This window comes from Phalacrocorax carbo, chromosome 1 (genome assembly GCF_963921805.1).
Source record: "Phalacrocorax carbo chromosome 1, bPhaCar2.1, whole genome shotgun sequence".
NCBI lineage: Eukaryota > Metazoa > Chordata > Aves > Suliformes > Phalacrocoracidae > Phalacrocorax > Phalacrocorax carbo.
In genome coordinates this window covers 61,074,033-61,090,086 of record NC_087513.1, presented here as the reverse complement: position 1 = coordinate 61,090,086, position 16,054 = coordinate 61,074,033, and the positions used below count along the sequence as shown (strand labels likewise).

The 16,054-nt window shown below is 40.9% G+C and overlaps 1 protein-coding gene across 1 annotated transcript in view; it reads right to left on the bottom strand.

Annotated features, from left to right (window-relative positions):
• Positions 1-16,054, bottom strand: part of APPL2 (adaptor protein, phosphotyrosine interacting with PH domain and leucine zipper 2) — a 39,781-nt gene that overhangs the window by 3,774 nt on the left and 19,953 nt on the right. Inside the window, exons 6-17 of the mRNA XM_064455981.1 lie at positions 15,534-15,575; positions 15,356-15,414; positions 14,248-14,394; positions 12,162-12,244; positions 6,358-6,516; positions 5,036-5,224; positions 4,681-4,723; positions 4,536-4,592; positions 4,333-4,421; positions 2,566-2,718; positions 2,390-2,442; positions 669-843 (exon numbers count right to left, since the gene is read on the bottom strand). Coding sequence (XP_064312051.1) covers positions 669-843; positions 2,390-2,442; positions 2,566-2,718; positions 4,333-4,421; positions 4,536-4,592; positions 4,681-4,723; positions 5,036-5,224; positions 6,358-6,516; positions 12,162-12,244; positions 14,248-14,394; positions 15,356-15,414; positions 15,534-15,575 — 1,249 coding nt within the window. The remainder of the gene's footprint in view (positions 1-668; positions 844-2,389; positions 2,443-2,565; positions 2,719-4,332; positions 4,422-4,535; positions 4,593-4,680; positions 4,724-5,035; positions 5,225-6,357; positions 6,517-12,161; positions 12,245-14,247; positions 14,395-15,355; positions 15,415-15,533; positions 15,576-16,054) is intronic.

The following is a 16,054-nucleotide window of genomic DNA, read 5'->3' as shown; positions in this document are numbered from 1 at the left end:
CGCGTATGGACATAAAGGTGCGCCAGCCAAAGCAAACCACAGAATCCCAGGTTGGAAGGGACCTCAGGGATCATCTAGTCCAACCTTTCTAGGAAGAGCACAGCCTAGACAAGATGGCCCAGCACCCTGTCCAGACGACTCTCGAAAGTGTCCAATGTGGTGGAATCAACCACTTCCCTGGGGAGATTATTCCAATGGTTGGCTGTTCTCACTGTGAAAAATTTGCCTCTCGTGTCCAGTTGGAATCTCCCCAAGAGCAACTCGTGTCCATTCCCCCTTGTCCTCTCAAACGTCTTGTATCAACATGTTCTACAGTGACAATACTGACAACAGGACAGGGATGGCTCTCTTGCTGTTAATACATGGAAGGAAAGAGAATCTTCCAATGCTTTTTTTTTCCCCCTTCTTTCATCTGTTTCTGTATCTCTGCAGGGCTTTATAGCCCCACTGCATCCCCTAAATTTTGGTAGGATGTTCTCACAGCTTAGAAGGATGATTTCTAGATTCTACAGAGTAAGACAAGAGACATTTTTACAAAGTAAAGTGAATTTTGGGATCTTGCTCCCTCAAAGGGTATCTTGCTTGGAAAAACAAAACCAAAAATACTTCACTAATCACAGGCTGTATGAAGAGAACAAAGTGTTGACAAGTTGAAGATTTTACAGTACCTCAAGTTCTTGCTGGTGACCATGAGATGGGATTCAGTCATACGGAATATGTTGTGAATGGCACGAGCAGCTAACACTTGTCTCATGGCTTCATAAATCACCTCACTTGTGTCATCTGACTGAACGGCCATAGATCCTAAAAACCGAACTATGAACATCTGCTGCAAGAGCGAATCTGGAAGATAAAAGGCGTGACTTCCTTCACTGTGCTACTTCAGTTTTCCAGCAGCTGAAGTTGTCAACGGAATTATATTTTTCACTTTGGAAGTTCAACACCAAACCTGGGGGTGGTGACTTCCTGCTATGAGCCAAGCAGCGCTCTGACCCAGTTTTAAACAGTGCTTGGACTGACAGTAAGTGGGAGGGAAAAAAGCCAAAATCACAGTTTCCTGGAAGCTTTAGAAGTGTAACGGGTCCTTTATGCCTTATTTGATTAGCCAGTAAAATTCACTTGCCTACCCTGTTATCAGGTGCACATAACCCGTGACAGATTTATGATTGTGCACAAGCCTTGGCTTCCATCAGATTAACTCTTACCTTTAAACCCTGCACATTGCTCACTTTCTTGAGTCCTTCTGACCTTCCATGCAGCTGATTCCAGTGAGGTCTTCATTAAATCCTGCCTTGCTCATTGACTATCACCGTAAACTATTTACAACTAAGTAGCCATTATGCAACAAAGCCACTGTTTGATCAGGCTCCATTTATGCCTGGTGGCGAGCAAGGTCCAGCAGGATGACTCCTGCTGAACGTGACTGTTCAAAGGCCACAACGCTGTGCGTACATTGCACAAGACACCACAAAGATGGTTAAGCATCAGCTTGAGCTGAGCTACACAGATCCATTTGTGCGGTACAAGACGTAGGGCAGTCGCCTAAGCGCTGTACTCTTCTGCATCCTGCAGTGGAGCAGGGTGCTGCTGCTGCTGGCAGGGTGGAGGTGCCTGCTTGTCACAGCGGCCCTGCGGTTGGGCAGCCTGCAACCACCCCGCCTCGCAATGGGACAGTATGTGCAAGTGAGAGTGTTCAAAAAGTTCTGCTTTGGTTCTGTGAGCAGTTTTCTGACAGGGGCTGTGGGTTCCAGGTGGTGGTTGTAACTGGCACAGAGGAAGAGGAGAACAGCCAGGGTCTGAGCCCTGCATGTGCTGGTAGAGGAAGGTCAGAACTGCTGACTTTTACCAGCATGTCACTGGGAGGAGGGAAAGAGGGCAGCAGGAAAAAACTCTCCCTTTGCTGAAAGAGACATGCTGCTGCTGCTGGCTGCTAGCCATGTGCTGGGCCTCTGAGAGATCTAGGTTGTAGATTTCAGAGTATGTGTAGGTAGGAAATGGCTACTAAGCTGTCTCAAACTGGAGCAGAAATATAATATGGTCCAATCAAACCCTTTCTAAAGAACTCAGGAGCTCCTTTTTTTATAAAAATAAAAAAGACGAAGAATGAAAGACAAAAACCAAGCAAACCAAATCTTCTTGCCTTTAAACATCTGAAATAAGACTAATCTGGAGTACAGCTTGGACCGTCAATGAAAAAGCTGTTTGTTTTCTCAGGTAGTGATGTTTAGAAGACTGACTTCTGAAAGGTAGCTACCTTTAACTGTACTGTGGGTCTGTTACTGCTGCTCCACGGTGTCAGGTGCTTTCACTAAGAGACACTGGGTAGGCTGACAGCTGAATTAGGCCTAAAATCATGACTAATTTTATCTGGAAAAAACAAAGCACTGACCTTCCTCCTCATCTCTGCCGCTGTCTTCAGATTCGCCAAATGGGTTTGCACGCCTGTGAAATAAGAATTGAAACTCTCATTACAGATTCTGGTCACCGCACATACATGCTGCAATACCTAATTTTCTCCCCTGAAATCACTCTGTTAAAGCAATCGATCACTCTCCCTGGCCATACCTGCCACCTCTGTTCTGGTCCAGGAATTCTGTGGCAGGCAGTACGATATCAAATTGAATCGGTGTTCCAGGAGCAATGAGTTGTGTGGAGTCTTGAATGCCAACTGATTCATTGGGAATTATTTTATCATTTTCCATATTCTTTACATTCTGGCTAAAGTGAAAATAGGAAATAAAAAAAAGCGTGTTTCAATCAATCAGTGACACCCTATCTTTGCTCTGGAAGGGAGACAAGATGATTCAAAAATCCAAGGCGCGACTGAACCACTATACATAAACATAAATAGAAGTATTTTCCTATTTACCTGTTACTGAGGACTCTAATAAAATAGAGATTTTATTATTTTTTTGTACTCAACATTATTTAGGAAAAAAGCAAATGCTGGTATATTAAACCTGAATGCACTCCGAGTGTGGGCAGACTTTCAGCAATAGGCTGCTGTTTGCCTCCCTGCCCTCCAGTGGCCACTGTTTACAGCTGCATTACCAGTTCCAACAGCAAAGACCTGGACTTGTGTCTGCAGGTGTCCGTAGCAATCCCCGCCATCTTTTTAAGGCCTTACTTGGCTGCAGGCTTTTTACAATGTGATAGTCGAGAAGTGTTACGTTCTGGGTCAGATTTCTTCCCACACCTTTTCTCAAAAAGAATGAAATGCTAAGTTTCCCCACAGCTACGTAAGTTGTAATTATACTCATCACTGCATATGGTACAGAGTTTACTAGCAGCATCCTTCTATTTCTAGAATGTTTTCTGGTTGTGTACAGATGTAAAAGTGACTTGAGAGATTAGCTGTCAATGAAATAGCTATTTCCTTTGCCCAGTGAAATAGACAGCAATACTTTTCTATTTATAAATCTGTAATCCAAGTAAAACAGCTGTACTGTGAATAAAATTAGAAGGAAATTGACTGGCATTCCCCATGGCTGTAGGGAATCTTTGGAATCTGTAAGCAATCATGATAAAGGGAATCATAGTCAAGGCACTGGCCTGAGAGGCAGAAGATCTGGAAAAGGTTTGAATTTCTGGAACTAAATATCTGAGTAAGAATTTACAATTTTCTGACAAAACTTGCAAGAAGTCTCTTCATGTTGAAGTCAGCGTGACACAAACTAGCCCTACGTTATTTATCACACTGCTTCTGAAAGCAGGACTTCACTCCAGCACAGGGCTTGAAAGCCAACTCTGATGACAAAGTCTGAAGAATTCCCACTGAGCAAGATGCTAGGATCACGTGGACACAAAGAAACGGTACATAAAATACATATTTTGAATATAAGCATATCCTAGAGCATTACTAACAAGTTCTGAAGGAGAGGAGCTTTATCGACCTGAATGAGCACAAGAGAACAACAGTAATTATTCTGACAGCTGCATAAGGCATATTCCTGCGACAGACTGACAGGAACTGCTTGAGGTAATATGCAAGAATATACTTACTTCAGTGTGTACTGGGGACTCTGCTGCATTACCCACATTACAAGCAAAGCACTTGCAAGTAAAGCGTTGTGTTAAGTTTCCAAAGAAACAGCAAAATCCCAATGGCAACCACAAGGAGCTTCAAAGCTGTGATGTGGAGCACTAAGCATTACCCTCAACACTTAGCATCTCTTATGGCTTTCAGTAGGAAACATGAGAAGTAAGGAATTTGCTGGAACACACAGGCTTGTAAAGCCAGGGCCTAAACAGGGCTTTCTCCTGGCTGACCGTTGCCCTGTAAAATGAGCATGACTGAGCACAGCCTCTAGTCTGTGCACGTGAGAATGTTACCTGGGGTGGTGAACCTCGTGTTTTTTCCCAAAGCTGGTAATGGGCGTCACTGCTTGTAGGGCTGTCTGATTTAACTTGATTGCAGCTGCCTACGAAAACAAGACAGAACAGCTCCTTTATATACGTACTTTATAGTGCCATATAAGGAAGAACGGGAAAGTAAGTCGGAAGGGATGGGCTGAAAGATGGAAACAAGCTCCCACCTCTGGATTGTCAGTGAGATAGATCTGTCTGGAGATGTTGTTGATGGCACAAATCCACTGGAAGAAAAACATTAAATTGAACTCTTCGAGCTCACTTGTATATAACAATTATTGTCATGTACAAACATTAAGAAAATAGTTTTACCTCCTCATATTCCTTCTTGCTTTCTGCTTGAAGGGTTATACCCCTAAAATATAAACATAGTGTATCAGTGCTAGCAGTGGACACCAGGACTCCAGGTCTTATAATAACGTCACCAAGCTTTGCGTCTATTCACCATCAAAGGAACAAAAATCACAAAAGAGCTGCAGCTAAAGGATACCACATGGGCTGTTCAGGCCGTTGTGGGGGAGGATGGGAAGGAACATGCTTTTAATTTGGAAACACCCTTCTGGAAACCCAGAAAGGCTTACTATATTACAGCAAGCATGTTTTACATCAAACAGCATCTGAAAGGGTAGGTGTAACTGGCTGTCCTCAAATAAAACCTGTCTCATACGCTTTGCCTGTAGGAGTAGTGATCTGAAAGCAATATCTTCTGTCTTCACAATCTACAGCCATAACAGAGCAGTTGTCCAGGTCCTGAATCAATCCTCCAGCCACTGCTCCCCTTGGCTGACACATCAAGTTGCCACCTTGAGTGAAGAAATACAGTCTTTCCCAAGTTGTAGTCACCAGGCCTGTTTTACTAAAGAAAAGACGCAGTGATAAAGACTCATTACTATTTAGAAATTACTCCAAATAGACAAAAAACTGCAAACATATTCTGATGCTAATCTTAACTTTATGTTCAACCCTGGAATTTTTTTTATGATGAGGCTCTGTTAGGAAGTAAAAGCAGCACCTACTCCTGGGAGAGACTAATCCTTAGTGAAAGCTGAAGAATTAAACTAATTCCAAACATCCCAAGTTAAAAACATTCTTTGCAGTATCTCCTAGTTAAGGAATAGAAGAATTATCAGTATTAACTGACATGAAAGACTACTAAACTGGATTAAAAAAAAAACCCAGTATTTTCAAGCTAGAGAGCAGCATGAGCAATTTCAGCACAAAGAATCATCATTTAAAAAAGCATCTTCTGCAAGCAGTATTTCAGAACTCCACCTTCTCCCTAGCGATGGAGTCCTACTATATTGCAATCCAGCTCTTAGAACGCTATGAGACATTAATAAAAGTCCACTCACAAACAAAAAATATTACTAGTCAAATAAACTGATATTTGATCAATTACATAAACAGGGTTACTACATGCCATGAATATCCATAGCTCTGCAGAAGCTCATGAATTATTTTATTTGAAAAATCTGCAGAGGTAACTCTAGGTGTGGTATACAAAGTTATGCATTTGCATTGTCCATAAAGCTTTTATTTATGTAAAGGAATCAATTTATGAAACATGTATTAACTACAAAATATAGCTGTTTATTTTGTGAACACAGTTTTCATTAACCCTAAGAACTGGGAACAATCTGAATCCAGCCTCATCAGTTTCTAACTTTTAGCCTCCTGAATTCAAGAAATCATCCTTGTAGGTGAATTCAACCAGAAGTAAACTTCATTTTCAGGAAAACAGTCTCAAATGCCTCTTATTTGGTTTAAGCTTCTAAATCGCATTTCCAAAGATGACAGTGATACTTAGGAGCTGAAGAGTATGGCTACCACAGTGATTCAGGAGCCTCAAACTTCATTACCTGAGGAGTCTTATGACCAAAACCAAAACAAAAAACCTAAACCAAAAAACAAACAAACAAACAGAAAGCACCCAAAAAAAGCAACTAGTCAGTAACTAAAGAAACCAGCGGGTAGCAACAGTCTTCTTACTTTCTAAGATTAAGGTAGCCAGCCTTCTGGATGAGATTTCTATTGATAGCAGGTGAAGTTACATCAGAATCTGGGGTGTAAACAGATTCATTAACTGCAATTAAGTCCTGCTGGGATACCCTCATTTTTTCAGCTTCAGCATCCAACTCTCCCTGTATGCTGGGAAAAAGAAAGAAAGAAAAAAAAAACACCAAAAAACAAACCCAAAGCCATCATTCGTCAATTTATACCAGGATATAGCTAACATCTGTAATCCAAAGTAAACAAAAATACCAGTTGAGATTATACTGGAGAGCAGTGCAAGATAGAGTTTGTTTTTCAAATAGACTTCATAGGAAATGTAATGTCAGACTACACGTCCACTGCTTTCTGTAAGGACTAGATAAATCAGTGCAATTAGGAAAGAATGGAAGGAAGATGCATACAATGGGAAACTGCTCCCAGAAAATGTCATCTGAGCCTAAGGAGACAAGATGCATCTGCTCTGAAGGTATTAACAGTGGTTTAAGGAAAATATGGCTATCTTTGGCGAGCTGGCAGCGAAAGTGCAGCCAGGATTTCCCCTTGCTCTGTATTTTGAAAGCCCAGCTTGAAGATGTTACACCCAATGTGTCTCACATATACTAGCTATGTTTTGCTTTTTGCAATTTGTATTAAGCATAGTTATCTTCTTTCCTCAAGCAGTATGGAGAGATAACTATCAGAATTATGGGGTTGTTCTGTAAAGCTGAAACAAGCACACGTGAGAAACATTTAAGTGTTGACAGCGAAGAGTTAAGTTCTATTTTTTGAGAGAGACAGCTTTTAAATCCATGCTTGTATGAATTTACACTGCTGAACACACAAAGATGTTGCTCTAGTATAGCAGCACAGTTCAAAGTAGGCTTCACTGTGTATCTCTTGGCTTTCACAGAACTTTGTCTTATGCCTGCAACTGTGTAACATGCAGGAATTCCCACCATAAGACCACCTATTAACTGGTCACAGACGTTCAACAGTAAGTTTTCCCTGAATTCAGAACACTGTAATAAAAATCTATAGCTCAAGCCTCATTTAAGCTTTAATTTCTGTTTATAATACTGTCTTCCACTTCAGTGTGATTCAGAAAATATCCTTGGTGCAGGCTGGCAAAACTGAGTTCTTTTTGAACATATCTGTAAAAATCCAGTTTTCTGAAAGTGGTAACTGTGAAAGGGTATCTGTGTGCAAAATTTAACTCAGAAAGTGATAATTCATTGCAGAAACATCATATGGGTATATACTGCAGTGTTGAACATCTATGTTTTCGTAATATTACTATAAGAGACATTTGGCATAAAGGGGGAAGCAGAGCAGCCATTTTACTGGAACAAGCAAGCAAAGAGAGGTCAGAGTCATCATATACCAGTGAATACCTTCATCATTTTTTTTTCACCTCTACTGTCAGGCAATCACTGGGAGCCACTTAATTTTCAAAGGTTCCCAAAGACCACTTGCCAGTCCCATTACACCAATAAACCTGCCTTGTTTCCAACAACCTTAGTAAGTATGTGTTTCACTTGCAGACTCTTCTGATCAATAAACGTCAATGCAACGGGCATAATCGGAAAGCAACTAAAGGCCTGCCATTTTGAAAATGTGATATAATTAATACAATATTTTAAAAAATAACTATTAGATAAACTCTACATAAAAGGGCTTAGATCTTCATGTCAGCTGCAAGTGGTCCTAGGTGCAGCTGTGGACAAGGAAGTAGAAAATGGTTTTAGACCATTTGTTTGCATTGCCCTTCTGTGAATCTGAGGCCTGGTTACATGTCTGTGAACTTGAGGTCCTGAGGGAGCTGGCTAATGTTCCTGCAAGGCTGGTCTCTATCGTCCTCAAAAGTTCACTGCAGTCAGGGAAGGACAGAAAAAAAAAAGGCAAGTGTCACACCCACCTTCAAGACAGGCAAGAAAAAGAAGCTGGGAACAAGAAGCCAGCCAGCCGTACCTCAGCCTATGGGAAAGTTATAGAGCAAATTACCCAGCCATTTCCAAGGACAAGGCAGCAACTGGGAACAGCCAGCAGAGATTTACCAAAGGGCAAATCACGCCTGACCACCCTGACTGCCTTCTGTGATGGCTAGCTTGGTGGATGGGAGAAGAGCGGTGGATGCTGTTTCACTTGACTTCAGCAAGACCTTTCACATGGTCTCCCATAGTATCCTTATAGCCAAATTGGTGAAATACAAACTGGAGAAGTTGACTACAAGATGGGTAGAAAACATGGCTGGACTACTGAGCTCAAAGGATTGTAATCAGTGAGAGAGCGCCCAACTGGTACCCAGCTATTAGTGATGTTCCTCATGGGTCAATACTGAGGCTTACAGGTTAACAGTCATTAACAAGAGCTGGACAACCCATAGGAGCAAATAACACCAAACTGGAAAGACTGATTGACAGATATGCTAGAGTGGAGGGCTGCTGCTCAGCAGGACCTTGACATGCTGCAGAATTGGGCAGACAGGAACCTCATGAAGTTCAGCAAAGACAAAGTCCTGCCTGGGATGGAATCATCTTGTGCAAAGTGAAAGGATGGGAGGCATCTGGATAGAAAGCAACTTTCAGCAAAGGACCTGGGAGTCCTTGAGGACAAGTTGAACTTGAGCCAGCACCATACCCTTGTGGCAAAAAAAGGACAGTCACATCCTGGGCTGCATGAGCAAAAGTATGGCCAATGGGTCAAAGGAAGTAATTATTCCCGTCTCTTCAGCACTTTTGAGACTCCAACAGGAGTCCTGTGTCTAGTTTGATGACCCAGCACACAAAAGACAGGAAACTCAAGAGAAGATCCACCAAGATGGCTAGGGGGCCAGAACATGTGACATGAGAAGAAGCTGCGAGAATTGTTTTTCAGCCTCATAAAATGAAGGCTAAGGGTGGGGGGAAATCTTACTACTAGCTAAACTACCTGACGGGAGGGTATACACCAGATGGAGCTAGACCCTTCTTGGAAGTGCACAGTGATAAGATAAGAGACAATAGACACAAGCCTTAACCAGATGCTCTGTGTTGTGTGTGAGAGACAGAGAGACAGAGATGCTCAAAATGTGACTGGACACAGTGCTGAGCACTCTGCTCTAACTGGCGCTGCTCTCGGCTGGAGAGTGAGCTACATGACCTCTTGAGGTCCATACTGCAGCAACTGTTCTTTGACTTTCAGAGAAACAATACTAGCAAATATTTCTTTATTAACTTTTCCAAACTTGAGGAGTTATGAACTGTATCCAGGAAAAGTCATGGGCTGGGAACATAAGAATAGTTGTCATTGCATACCTTAAAAAGTCATTAATACCTGCACGTATGCAACAAGCAACTTTCTTCCTACTTCCTGCCCAAGCGGTTAAACCTTTTGAAGAACATGAGCACATAAGACAGGCTGTACTCAGCAGGACCAGAGATCATGCAGTCCACTATCCTGTCTCTGACAGTGGCAAAAAGCCTGTGGAGAAGTACAAGGCAAGTACGTATGATTCTTCTCCCATTCTCCTCCCCAGTCTTCTGTAGAAGTTGGTGATATCCTGTAACTGTTGAAGTAACCTAGAGACACAGTGCTGCATTTAAGTCAGCACTAAGCAGTATCTGACCGGCCAGATGAAGAGTCACTCTTGCATCATGGTGTTAGTCTGTTTCACATTAGCTTATTTCCAGATTTTCAGCATCTTTAGGAAGCGGAGACTTCCTAAGCTCCCATATCACCTCCAAAATGCAGCCAGCTGTGTTCATCCTACCACCTAGCCAAGTCATGTGAGAGGCTGAGTAATATCATCATCAGATCTGAATTAAATTAGACCATATTTTGCAAGCTAGTGCCTTTCAACATTATCATTAAATGTCTGAATAAGAATTATTTCAACTCAATTTTGAAATAAAATGGAACAGTGCTGTCAGTTTTTGCATAAGCACTACTTCAATTAATCTTTTGATCAGCCTTTTTTGTTGCACCACAAATTGCTTCTGACAAAACTGCCCTGGCACTTTCATGGCTCCCAAGCCTGGATTCCCCTTCTTAAGGCATGTTTGTCTTATCTCCAACGTAGAAAGGAGAGAAAAGCTGACAATTCTGAAATTATATGCATTTGCAGCATTTAGACCAATTGGTTACTGAGAATATTTTAATGATCTGTCCTCTCGTATTTTTATACTGTTAGGAATATTCACTGTATAAATGAAAATACTTTTAAATATGAAGACTCGGTTTCACAATCAGCTTAAACAGATGCAGGACTACATCACTACTGAAAATCTGTAACTGCACAATGGGTTTCATCAGCTTATTGTTCCAAGAAAACAAACCTGACAAATAAAGGCTTTTAACTTGATTAGCAAGCAGACCTGACTCACTGAGGCCTTGTGATCCCCAGCGCTAAAGAAGGAAAGGAGTGGGCAGCACGGTTTTCAGTAGCTGCGTAATCTTAAGTCATGAAACTATGCCCTGTGTCAGTAATTGCTAAGCTGCGCGGTGTCATTCAGAATTTTGCAAGCTTCTCTTCTGGTTTTTCCAAAGATGTCACACTCCTGTACTAGTTATATTTGAGTTGTACTTTCAAGCTTTGCTGTGTGACAGACTTAAGACAAAACCCAGACTCAGCAAACCAACTGAGCAGCGTATTTTTGCTTCCATTTACTACTGTGTACTATCCAGAATTCAAATCCATCAGACTTCAGAAAACAAGGGCTTATTCTACGGTGAGACTGCAATGGCAGGATCCTCACTGTGCCTGTAAGACAAAAGAAAGGTGCTCTGGCCTTACTAAATAAAGGGCACTATTTCAAGGGAGTTTAAAATCTGTCCTCCAGTCTGTAGAAACTGCTATGTAGACTGTGGGGGGTTTTATTTCAGAAGTGACCGTGAAAAGATATGTAAATAAGTATTGAGGTACAGGAAGTAAAGAATCATTTAGTGAAAGAATCAACTATACAGGGAGATTACTTACAACACTGTTCTCAAATTAACAGTATGCGTTCTTTAAAATGCTATGAGAGTCAGAATAAGTAATGGTTTGGATATGGTACAATATGAAAGGTATGAAGTGAAGGACTCAGTTTCGTGTTCCAGCTGATTTAAAATAAATTATTAATATTCTCTCAAATATGATTATGTTTTAAATGTAAAGTGTACATTTACAGGGACTTAATCATAAAGAAAACGTCAATCTAGAAAACTACAAGTGGGAGTGGGCGGGGAAGAAAAATAATCACAGAATTAGGAGTACAAAAATGAGGCAGTTTACTGAAATAAGGACTTGGCCAAAGCAAGTTGAATTCAGTGGACCGATACAGCCTATACTAGATGCAATTAATGTGTTCTCTAAGGCAAGGAGTTTTGTTTGCCTTCTGTAGCTACAACATGAGATGCTATAGGCCCTAAATCCTTATTTGGGAGGTTAATGGGTTATTGTTAGAGTATTATTACAGAAGACCCAGCAAGTATAAATACCTTTAATTCAGAATGAATTTTAATTCTATTGTATTAATTCTGTTAGCCCATTTCAAGCCCAGATTCCATGCGTTGTGTCCATGAAGAGACACAGGGATGTAAAAAACCATGTGAACACTTTACTGTATATAGTTCCTGCCTATACTCCAAAAATACTCTCTGCAGTGCACTGACAGCATTTTCCTTTATATGTACAAACATACCTCCTTTCCACCTGCTGCTTTAATAAAATATGCCTGACAATGCAATGCAAGCATGGAAGGACTCTAAGGACTCTCATGAGAAAGAAACAGAGGCACTCACTGTTATGTGCTGAAGGTTACAGCGCTAAAGTATTGTGTTACCTTTGCACCATGTCTGAAACAGATGACAAAAAGCTGTCCATTCTTTTGGAAAACATCTCTGCTCCTTTCTTAAAAAAGTTGATCTGAAAAAACAAATAATTAAAAAAAAATAACAGAACACTGGGCACCGGAAGTTTTCTTGGCTTTGGCAGACAAATAACAGCCCGTGGGGACTGTGTTATCCCATTATGACTGATACTTTTGGCTGGTGATCAAACACATGGTCAAAACAGCTGTGTTGCCTTTCTTTGTATTTCTCACTTTTGCAACTTTCCACCGTTTCATACACCCTTTTACACACACATAAGCTATTGGCTGCTGACAGGTGTGTTTCCAATGCACTTGCTAAATGACTAAAATAAGGGAACAGGCAGCCTTCTCCCACGCTAGCACTGTGCAGAATTGGGTCTAGTGGTGTTATGAGCCACTGCGTGCAATGCCACCATGTCAAAAGGAAGGGGACAAATCATCCATGAGATTTAGTAGTCCAACCTGGGCTACCAGCTCTAACCTGGAAATTTTTAAACTGCTACAGCAAAGTCAGTCCAGAAAGTGATGAAGTGCAGCTGTGCTAGCAGAAGCATCCAGGGCAATCAATTGTATCAACTACAAATTTACCATGGATTTTGTCTACTGAAGGAGCTAAAAAAAAAAAGCTACTAAGGCCAAAGTTCACATTTTGTGACAGAAGATGAATTCATTTAGCTGGTATGGATCAGCGTGCCTGCTGTAGGGCACACAGTCATCATTAGGACCTACCAGGAACAGATTTCTGCAACCACGTTATGGACCACACATGCCCTTTACAGACAAAGGAGAGAAAGCACGGTCTCAAAGAATGATTCACCTATTTCAGAAGCCTACTTCAGGAGGGAAGAGCTCTAAATTTCACTGATGACAGGCCGACATACCTAGCTTAGATGTTGATGTCAGTCTTCAGTCAAATAAACCCTGTATTAGCCACTGCTTCTTCCAAAAATTCCTTATGGCCTGCTCATTCATTGGAAATGTAAAATATGAGACACGTGTTGAGTAATTAGTAAAGAAAATATATACTTAGGCCAAAGGATAGTTCACCGTATTTAAGCATCAATACCAACTGGCTTCTGGCTACTCAGCCATTCCCATGACAACCTAAGACTTTCCTGTATAAAGCACTGAGATATGGCAGTTTTGCCAGATAAAATACAGGCAAAGAAAGTTCTGTTCGGCTTCCACTAAAGGAAACCAATGTAGTTCTTTCACGTAGTATAATTAACGCAGAGAAGCAGTGTGAACTCCTGTGGTAGAGAAAGTGACTGAATTCTCATTCATTACCTATTTTATATGGGGCACATGATCTGCAAAAGGCACAGGACAATGGAGATGACGATCCACACTACAATCCCAAACAGAGCACTGCAACCATTTTCTCCTGTTTTCACAGCCCAATTCTCATTTTCCCAAGGCTTTTTTTTGTCAATGTCAAAGCACAACAGACCCTTAGAATAGGTGGTAATGAGAATCAAGTGCTGTGAAAACACTGGTTTGTTGATCCTCCTGACATCCTGGAGAGTCAGATTATCAATATTACTACCACATTTTACAGACTTAAGAAATGCTCTGTCAAACTGCTAGCAGAATAAAAATTAGAAAGAGAATTTGCCAGCCTTATGCTCAATCCACTCTACTGTTCTGTCCTTCCAGTTCTCCAGTGCACGCTCTGTTCCTCATCATGTACGCTCCTCATCAGTATGCTGAACATTATGTGCCAGGAAGGGAACTGCTACATAGGAGAGTTTGTGCAGACAGAGTCAACAGTGGAAGTAAATGCTGCTGCACTGATAGCTTAGCCACGAAAAAATTAACCCCAGGATGATTTTGCATATAAGTGTATTGGATTTTTTTTTAATATATTGTATCTTTCCTGAATACCTAAACATTCAACTATCTGCCACAAAGAAAACCAGCTGTTATAATCTAGGCAAGCTGAATAAAGGTTTTCCTCCCTTCTCAAAAAAAAAAAAAAATTAAAAAATCCAGAGCTACAACGTGTTACTTTTCCCAGGGACACGTCTAAGTGATATAGATGCTTTACTGTCCATACCTGTCCTCGTGTATATCCTAGCATAGGTTCCATCATTGCCACTCTCTTCCTGTACTGCAGAGCGTTCAGGGCACAGTAATATTGCAGAGATGAAAGATGCTGCTTTCTTCTTGCATTTGCCACTTCTTTTGCAACTTCTGCCTTAAGCTGAATAAAAATTAATAAAGACGTTGACAAAATGTTACTGTGCACATGGATATATTTACTGATTATTTTCAAGTTACCTTTAAACAACTCTCATTACAGAACTTTTCCACATTAAAATGAAGGATGAGAAACTAAGAAAGCAAATCCAAAACCCAAAGCAAGTACTTCAAGCCCTTCTTTGGCAACATACTGAAGCATTTGGGGAGCCCCTGTGACTATAAACTACATAACTACCACAGCAAAAATTCTGGATCTGATCTCAGTGCAAGAAATTTATTTGCAGCTGAAATCACAAGTTTGCAAGTGCAGAATTCAGAGATGAATAATTCACAATATGCTACGTCACATTCTGTTCTGTAATGCATTTCCTTCAAAGGACCATCCTGTAGAACTGATGTGCTCTTAAGGAAGGGCCAGTCACACGCTTACTGGTGTACAGGGATATACTTTGGAATAGTGGTCCAGTGGGCAAAGAAGAAGAAACATAAAACAATCCCACAGAGTTATGTGTACTGGAAGTGGAATGACAGCCCATACAGAGAAATTTAGCAGGAGGGTAGATGCAAAAAAATTGAATGCTTTATAAACAGCAGACACAAGGCTTCACGGCAGTTCACAATTAATTGTACCCAGTTATACAGCATTGTCACATCAGCTGTACAACAGTAGGCCTATAAAAATCTATTTATAGCCATTTGGATTGCCTCTGTCAGAAGAGCTCCCCTGGATCTGAAGGGCTCTAGTTCAGCACAATACTTGATCACTTGCCTAACTTGGAGAAAACAGGTATAACTTTGCGGAATTGCTATTTAAAAGCTTTGCGTCTGCTTAGAAATGAAATCACAAGTACTCTTGAGCTACTGTGAATTTAACTGATGAACCCTCCAAAGTTCATAAGTGAACAATGATGCAGACAGAACAGCTGATAAAAACTTTTCCTCTTCCCTTTCACGTTTGTTACCTTTTCATTTTCTTTCCTTTTCGGTAACCTGCTATACTTTGCCATGGACACGTCATGTTCTGTAGACAAGGAATATTATTTTTTTTAGAAATGTGATGTGTGTGTGCGTAGATTAAAAATGTCTTCTGTGATATAATGGGTGCACACCATTAGAAACAAACAAAGCAGGGAAACATACCATTGCTAGCAAGGCCAAAAAGATCCTTTAACGTGCTTACTTCTGGAAAAGAGAAATCAAATATTCAAAGTAAAAACAGCCGTAAACACTTTGTTCAACTGAGACCATTTACAGCACATTTAATGCCTAAGTCACTCCAACCCTTTCAAAGCAGAGATGCATAAGTTGTGCCTGTCTTGAAAATGATAAACCAGATCAGCTGCTAGAGAAATGAATCAGCAGATAGCAAGAGTCGAATGAGTTTACTTGACCGAGCAAGCTATCACTGTGAAAAAGATTCCTCATCTGCCAGTGTAATTTACCCAAAGAAGCACCGTTTCAGTATGCTTGTTATGACAAAAGGCCTACCACTATCATAAAAGACTGGCAGTTCTGAACAACTTCCTGACAATGCTTACGTGATACCGAGAAATCTGAGTCCCAGAGACAGATGAACTAAGCCTCTTTCCTCTACATGAATCTTCATCAGTGTGGAACATTTTTTGCTAAGTTTCTTTGTGACAAGAAATAGGTACCTAACA